The following is an 8969-nucleotide window of genomic DNA, read 5'->3' as shown; positions in this document are numbered from 1 at the left end:
AACTGAAAAGAGATGAAACCAAAGTATCCCTTAAAAAATGATTTCCCTATTAATTAATAATAACACTGTTTAAAGGATTTCATTTTATTATTTTAATAAAAAATAAAAAAAATTACGAAAAATAGAAATGTCGTAAATATAATATGATTCCAATCTATATTTTGTTAAAAAACAACATAGAACTCTACATGAAAGAGAACTATACGGGTGAAACCAAAACACGGCGTAACCGTACTATGATGAAACTAAGTACCCTATCAAGAAATAATTTGGAGTTCTACGAAAATAGAATTGTAATCATATTATGGTTTGAACAATTTTATTATTTTCTAGTGTTGAAACCAAAATACAATTTTTAAATAATATTCATACCTTTTTATTAAAATGGAATTCTACCAACAAATTAAAAAATTCTAAATTAAAAAATTTCAATTTAAACACATGGCCTATTTACTTGGTCGTGGTTTATATTTCTCGGAATCTATTTAGTTGAGCCATTTATGAACTTATTTATTTTAAAATATAATTAAAAATAGGATCAAACCTATAAAAATAATAAAAAATTATGGCTTATAAAAAATTTAAAAATGAGTAAAAATAATACATATACAATTATAAGTCATATAGGAATAAACGGGGATAAAAATGATACACTTGGAGTTATAAAAGGTGAAACCAAAAGGTGGTGGAACTAAAAAATAAGTGAATATGTTTCGTTTATTAATAAAGAAAAACGGGTAAAAATAATACATATAGAATTATAAGTCATATAGTAATCTAAAAAGATAAAAATATTACACCTATAGTTACACAATGAATCATAAAAACAAAAAAACAAAAGTTGATAGAACCAAAAAATAAGTGAAAACAAAGTATCACTTAAAAAATTTATTAATAAAGAAAAATAGGTAAAAATAATATATATATATATATATATATATATATATATATATATATATATATATAGAATTATGTGTCATATAGGAATAAAAAGGATAATAATAAGTTATAACATCAATCATGAAAAGTGAAACCAAAAGGTGGTGGTACCAAAAAATAAGTGAAACCAAGTACCACTTGAAATGAGCTTTCGCTTGATGCTCCAGTTCTTAGCATCCCTATTGGTTTTCTTAGCATCCCTATTGGTTTTCTTCAGCTACTCGCTCTTGGCTTTCTTTTCTCTTGTATTACTGCTTCTGCTCTTTTTACCTTTCATCTTTCATTTGTAGCAACTTGATCTGCATCTTTGTTTTCCTTTTTACAATTCAAACTCAAAATACAAAAAAGACTCTTTCTATAAAATTTAATCATGGTGGGTGTAGCTGACATTCCATGCATCGGAAAATTTGTTGACAAGCTATCAGATTATACAGTTGAAGCTGTGTTTCGTGGTTTGAAGTACATGTTCTGTTACAAGTCTCTTGTTGACCAACTCAATTCCGAAACTGACAAGCTTAACTTTCAAATGGACAACATGTCCAGGAAAGTTGAGAAAGAAAAGGATAATGGTAAAATTATCGAAGAGTATGTATTGAAATGGCAAGATGATGCTACAGAGTTAAAGAAGAGTGGCAAAGAGTATTCACCTTCATGCAGCTGCATCCAGAGTCTGCCCATTCCTAATCCTGTCTCTCGTTTTCAAATCGGGAGGAATGCAGCAAAGAAGGCCGCAGCCGTGATTGAACTCGGTGACACGGGAAATAAATATCTTGCTGGAGACATTGCATACCTTGCACCGGTTAAAAATATGCCAAAATCTGATACCTCATTCGAAGATTTTCAGTCTAGAAAAGATATTTATAAACAGCTCTACGATGGGCTGGTAAATAAAGATACTCCTCTGGTTCATGGCATCTATGGAATGGCAGGGGTGGGCAAAACTCGCATGATGGAAAAATTTTGGGAAGATGTCATGGAGAAGAAGATTTTTGACAAGGTGGTACGCATAAATGTAGGGAACGAAAACACGGACGAAATAAAGTTACAAGAACAGATTGCTGCCCGTCTAGATTGCAAACTGGAGCGGCCAGATGATGTAGTACATAGAGCTTCTCAGCTGGAACAGAGTCTAAGGAATGGGGGTAAGATTCTCCTTATATTAGACGATGTTTGGACTGCAATTCCCTTGGACAATATTATTGGAACTCCATTTACAGATGATAGTAATTCCAAGGGTTCTAAAATCCTCTTCACATCTCGAGAGCTTGATGTACTAAAGCGTAACAAGTGCGAGCATCTTGTCGAGATTAAAATCTTGAGTCCTGATGAAGCTTTGAATCTGTTCAAGAAGGCTGTCGGTGCTGATACAATTAACTCTCTACAGGATAAATCCTTGGTACAAAAAGTGTGTGACGAGTGTGGTCGTTTACCATTGATTATTCAAGCGGTTGGCGAAGCCCTGAAAGGTGAGGATCAAGATTTGTGGAAGGATGCACATGATCAACTTCGAAAGGGGAAATTTGAAAAAATTGATGGAATAGATGCACAAGTATATAAATGTATTAAATTAAGTATTGATAAGTTGAAACAGAGAGATGCAAAGTCATGTCTTTTTCTGTGCTCTTTCTTTCCCGAAGATGCTAACATTACTGAAACGGTTAATATGGAGATGCTGATTCAGTTAGCAACAGGCTCTCAACTTATTCCTGAGGGAAGGTCAAGAATACTTGCTATGGTTCAATCTCTCAAGAAATCTTCTTTGTTGCTCGACTCTGGAACTTTCTACCATAATGAAACTAAAGTTCATGATATCATTAGAGACGTAGCAAGATCCGTAGCTGTCTCAGATTCAAACTATGCTTTTTTACAGGTGACGTGCAACTCAAAATTCTTGCCTTCTAATGCCGATTATAGTAATCGGAAATTCTTACGTTTAGATGTGGAGACTGATGATGTCCAGTTCCATGAGAATGTGGTATGTCCAGACGTGCTGCGTACCTTGTGGCTACAAAGCAACAACCATTCACAACAGTTCTTAGGTGGCTTCTTCAGAATGTTTGTCAATCTAAGATCTCTGATGCTACAAAAAGTGAACATATCTTTGGAGAAGTTCTCTCTTCAATCCTTGGATAATCTCCGGACCCTTAGTTTAATAAAGTGTGACATAAGTAAGACAGATGTCACTCTTTTTCCCAAAAAACTAGAATCTCTTTGGATTTATGAGGGTAAACTCCCAAGTCCGCTAGATGTAGCAAACCTGGAATATCTTCAAAAGCTAGAGATCCAACAATGGAATGAATTTGCAATGCGGTCAAGTGTCAGATCTAGTCTAGCCTGTCTGAAAGAGTTAAACATATCAAAGGCAATCATCACTGACCGTGAAGAGTATCAATCGGTAGTAAGGCGGTTTAGTCTAGCCTGTCTGAAAGAGTTAAACATATCAAAGGCAATCATCACTGACCGTGAAGAGTATCAATCGGTAGTGATGGAGATTAGTAGATTGACTGATCTCACAAGTTTACAATTTAATTTTTATGATTTTGATACTTTTCAAGGTAGAGATGTGTTTTCTAATTTAGATAGATACAACATATCTGTGGGTGAGCAATTACAGTTGAAATGGCAGAGATTTAGACTTTTTCCACCAGGATTTAATTTTGGGGAAGGGAGGTCGATTAAATTTTATGGAAATCACTGGCAACCCTGGGAAGGTTTGATGGCGAGGGCTGAACAAGTGATATTGGTTAGAAGCAGTATTGAAGTGAGTAGCATTTGCAAAGGCCGCGTAAAAGCATTTGAAGACTTGAGAAGACTGTACATTAACTCATGTCACCACATGGGGTATCTAGCAAGTATATCACATGATGAGATCCATAATGAGGCAACATGTTTCTCTAAACTTACCATTTTATATATTCAATTCTGCTCTAAATTAAAATACCTGTTCTGCGACAGCATTGCAAAAAGTCTGGTACAGCTGCAACACCTCAGTGTGATAGATTGTAAATCTATGGAAGCCATCATAATGAATGACGGTACAAGTGATAGAGAAATCATTGAATTCCCTAAATTAAGAAAAATGAAGATAGAGAATGCGAAAAGACTAGCAAGCTTTTACGGGGAAAAAGAAAAAATGCATGCAGCTGGTTCAACATCAGCAATGGACAGCTCTTCTCAACATCAACCTCTTTTCGATCAAATGGTATGTTTTCTTTCCTTTCTAAGAAGATTACAAAAATAATGGAAATAATGAAATTTTTAATAAAACTTAAATCAAATTAAACTGAAATTAGCTTGTTCAATTCAATTTTTCGATTTAGGTTCGATTTTACTCAGCTGTACTCCATATCAATATCATTTTTTTTTTAATGGGAGAGTAAGCTTTTTTTACTTTAAAATTTGTTGTGTTTTTTCTTTATAACAGACCATTAAAAAAAGGTCAAATGATTGTATAAATAAAGCTCATATTTATTAGCTAGATGTTCATTTTTAAAAAGTATATATAAGTTCTTAGGTGTCGGAATTTAAATTTATTATTATTATTATTATTATTTAGAGTTATCTATCGTAAAAAATAATATGTTTATAAATTTCTAAATTTTATAATATTATTAATAAAATTAGAATTATGATACAACTAATTTTAAATGAGTAAAAGTAAACTAATATTCAAATATTGATAATTTTTATTCAAGATAATTGAATATTTAAAAATAGATTAATATATGTATAGTATATCACTGCAGAAAAATTATTTGAAATCTTTTTAAAAACAGTTTTAGAACTTTTTAATAAAAAAAATTGAATATTAGAAATATATACGGGTAGATGAAAGTTATTATTTCAGTAAACAAATTTTTAGTTATATGATGCAGGTGGCCTTCCCTTCCTTGGAAGAACTGTTTATCAGGCAGTTGCTAAACACAAGTGTTATTTGGGGAAATGACTGCTTTGATAGTGACACTTTATCCTCCTTTTCCAAACTAAAACTTCTTGATGTACGTTGGTGTGACAAACTGCAAATTGTGATCCCAGAGGCCATGTTGACACTCTCTCAGCTGACAGAAGTTTTTCTTTTAGGATTGCCGAACCTCAAAAGTTTTTTCCATAATGAGAATTATGAGTTCAACATGCCGGTTATAGAGAAGGTGATAGTTCATCGTTGTGGGTTATCTAACACTCTTTTCACCCGCTCTATCTTCAAAAATCTCAAGCAACTGAAAACATTAGAAGTTTCTGATTGCGAATTGTTGGAAGGCATCTTTGAGGATGCGAGGGGTGATGAAACTCTCAATACGAGTGACAAGATTATCACACTTAATCAAGTCTCTACAGTTTTTCTTGGTGGCTTACCGAAGTTCAAAAGTATGTTCTGCGGTGCAACTTTCGAGTGCTATATGCCGGCTCTAAAGAAAGTGAGAATTGTTGGGTGTGGACTCTCTGTTCTTTTTACGTGCTCGGTGTTTGAAAAAATCCAACAGCTTGAAGAATTACATGTATCTAACTGCGATTTGTTGGAACATATTGTTGAGGAGGTTGGGGGTGGTGAAACTTCTGAGGTAAATGGTAAGAGTATCACATATTCTAAACTCTCATCAATTACTCTTGAATCTTTGCCAAACCTCAAAAGTTTCAGTTGCAGTTCGAGCTGTGCTTTCAATATGCCCAGATTGAAGAATTTCAGGCTTATTAAGTGTCCCCAGATAGAGTATTTCAGTTCCTTGAAAACAAACACAGCGTGGGTAAGTGTTACTAGCGACTACTGCAGTGGAGAGGAATTTCAAGACTTGAACGACTACACAGGACAATATATATCACAAAAGAGGAAGCTACTTGAGTGGTTGTGCACGAGAATCGAGTTATAGTCAGAGATAACTGAAGAAGAAGAGCCTGACTGAAGCTGAAACTTTTAGACAAATAAGTACCTCTAAAGAGATGGAGTAATAAAGCGTGATGTTTCAATTTTATTTAGATATAGACAAAATCCTTGAGTTATGTAAAAACTTCAACCTTTTATATTGTCTGGTTTTGTTGATGATACACCTATTTCTAGTGTTGTTAATGATAAATCATCTTCTTAAATAACTGAAAATAAATAAGTTATATAGGAATGTTCTTTAAAACTGTATTTATCATAATTTGGTACAGAGCAAGCAAGAACTCTTACTCTGTAGTTTATTTATTTTGGGTTAGAGTACTCTAAGGAATCTGATGAGAAACCTGTACTTTTAATCCCAAACTCCACACGAGAAAATTAATTATACAACAATACTTGAAAATTTAGTGCCCAAGTTTCTGAAAAGATCTGATCCCCGAGACCCCGATAATGGTTCAACCTAGTAATTCTGTTCACAATTTCGAGTTTCAGTTCATGCATTACTTGTATTGCCAATATGCTTTCCCTCTTTATCATCGTCAATTTAACACAAAAATACACCCTTCCGACTGTCTGGAGAGTTCATAAGAACAAGAATGCATAAATGCAATATTCTAGATCTATACTACCAAACAATATTCTAGATCTATACTCACAGGATTTCGAAACCTCAAAAGTTCTTTCAGAATGCAAAATATGAGTTTCACATGCCAGTTGTAGAGGAACTGAAAGTTAGCGACTGTTTATTATCTGATAATCTATTCGCACACTCTGTCTTCAAAAATCTCAAACAGCTCAAAGGATTAAGTGTGTGTGTATGCGAGTGCAAATTGTTGAAAAGCGTCTCTGAGGATGCAAGGGCTGATTCTTGATAATAGTGACAAGATCATCACACTAAATCAAGTCTCTACAGTTTATATTCAAGGTTTACCAATTTTCAAAAGTGTTTTCTATGGTGCAAGTTACAAGTGCTATTTGCTATTTTCTCGTGCTCATTCTTCCGAGAAATCCATCTTCTTGAAGGATTACATGTATCTAACTGCAAATTAGTGGAACACTTCTTCATGGTAAAATTCTTGAAAAATTATAAATATCTAGCCTTGTATGTATAAATTTTCCTACATTTCGTGTAATATGGAGTTGTAATGCTACTTGACTGGTAAAATAGAATACAAAGGCTGGTATCCTCACTCTCTCTTGCAATTTGAGTTGTTTAAAACTGGATCAACTAAACCAGTAGCATCCATAGGAAGCATGGCAACCTGTGAGGACCGTGATTCTGTGGCAAACCCTATATGCACATGAATTCAAGGCTAAAAGGATACCATGGCGGACAATAGTACAACCCTCCTGGAAGTAGGTGTTTCGGTTTTAATTGCCAGAGATACAAGTTAGAGGATGGGATGTGTTTCAAGAAAGAGATTGCAGTGATTGTAGTATATAAATGAGAGGAATGTATGAGAAAGACGGATGCAAGAGAAAATGTATAAGGGTATTCAAGAGCCTTTTTTTGGGTGGTCTAGGGAGAGCTTTTGGATCAGAGAAGTAGATGATGAATTGGAGAAGTGCTACAGATACACTTGCAGAGAGTTTTGTGGATGGAGTGTGCAGTGATGAGAGAATTTGAAGGTTCTAAAGAGTCTATTAAAAATGTTGCTGTTGAGGGTTGGTGAAAGCAATGAAATTAAGGACGTCGAAGGAAAAGGGTGATGAAAGAACAAAGTAATGCGGTCTGCACTAATACAATACGGTTTGAAGCATTACCTGTTGATTTGCAATGGATTGTTTTCGCAGCTCATTTTAAGCAAATGAAAGATAGAGTATAGTAAGTGGTTGAGCTATTGAACTCCCTTGTCAGAGCTCAGGAGTTGACTCAGCGTGTGCGTGTTATTAGAGATAATGAAGATCATGCTGATAAAAACAAATCAAGTCAGGATCAGTGTCACAATTAAGTAATGATTTAGTAGTTGTATATGTGTTGTATGTAGTCTGCTAAAATATTATCAGACTGATGATATCTGTGATAATGTAATTGATATAGCTGTAAATTAGCAGTAATTTAGCTTGACAATCTGTATATATGTATTCATTGACAAGTGAATGAGAATTACTCTTTCTCAATCTTTACATGGTATCAGCCTTCAACCGATCCTCTATCTCTCTAATTTCTTTGTCTTCTCTTTGTTCTTCTTCATGGCCAACAATGGAGATTCATCTTTTATTTCTAATACTCATGAACCAAGCAAACCTCTTACTGTCATTACTTTTAACAACTCTATCAAACTTGCACCAACAAATTACCTTGCCTGGAAAACACAGATTGAGGCTATTCTAATAGGCTTTGATTTATACCGATTTATTGATGACACTACTCCATGTCCTCCCTCTACAATCACATATGATTCTAAGATTACACCTAACTCTGCTTATTCCACCTGGGTTCGTCAAGACAAACTCATTTTTGGTGCACTTGTTGGCACACTTACACCCACACTTGTTCCTCTCATCTCTCAAGCATCAACATCCCGTGTTGCCTGGCAAACTTTTGCATCAACCTATGCCAATCCATCACGTGGTCATATCAATCAACTCAAGGACCGACTCAGTAATATAACAAAATCTCCCACTCAATCCATCACCGAATACATGCAATCCATCAAAGCCTGCACCGACCAACTTGCACTTCTTGGAAAACCTATAGATCCTGAAGACATCATTGAAAAAGTTCTCAAAGGCCTTGAATATGAAGTCTTTAAACCCATCATTGATGCTGTGAATGCACGCGATACACCCATCCTCTTTGAAGAACTTCATGAGAAACTTATTAATCTTGAACTTACTATCAAAAATCAACAAAACACCAACAACTCATGTAATAACCGGGAAAATTATGTGAATATTATATGTTAAATAAATAAATATTGTGTGTTTTATAAATTTAAAGTAATTGTTGCTATGATATGAGATGTTATAACTGTTATGTATGTTTCTGTACGGGCCAGAAAATTTTCGGTTGATTAAAATATGTTTAAATTGCAATTATAAGAACTTATCTGCAATCGGGACGCGTATTTATTAGCGTCTTTATTAAGGTACTCGTTTTATTTCATTTTACGCGTGTTTCAATGTATTTTATGTGTTCTCGGATTTTTCT

At 34.2% G+C, this 8969-nt stretch overlaps 1 protein-coding gene across 1 annotated transcript; it reads left to right on the top strand.

Annotated features, from left to right (window-relative positions):
* The first annotated feature begins 1079 nt into the window (after positions 1–1079).
* On the top strand, positions 1080–6008 carry LOC141721849 (uncharacterized). Its single transcript, XM_074524981.1, has 2 exons — positions 1080–4141; positions 4815–6008. The coding sequence occupies exons 1-2, from the start codon at positions 1310–1312 to the stop codon at positions 5802–5804; spliced, it is 3822 nt and encodes a 1273-aa protein (XP_074381082.1). The 5' UTR covers positions 1080–1309; the 3' UTR covers positions 5805–6008.
* Positions 6009–8969: the final 2961 nt, after the last annotated feature.

This window comes from Apium graveolens, chromosome 4 (assembly GCF_009905375.1).
Source record: "Apium graveolens cultivar Ventura chromosome 4, ASM990537v1, whole genome shotgun sequence".
Lineage (NCBI taxonomy): Eukaryota > Viridiplantae > Streptophyta > Magnoliopsida > Apiales > Apiaceae > Apium > Apium graveolens.
The sequence above is the reverse complement of the archived record's forward strand: the minus strand, read 5'-3'. Positions and strand labels throughout refer to the sequence as shown.

Bases quoted from the DNA above. Each gene is read 5' to 3' on its own strand.
- LOC141721849 (XM_074524981.1), top strand. From the start codon at position 1,310: ATGGTGGGTGTAGCTGACATTCCATGCATCGGAAAATTTGTTGACAAG. The intron at 4,142-4,814 runs GTATGTTTTCTT...TATATGATGCAG, and splicing joins AACCTCTTTTCGATCAAATG to GTGGCCTTCCCTTCCTTGGA.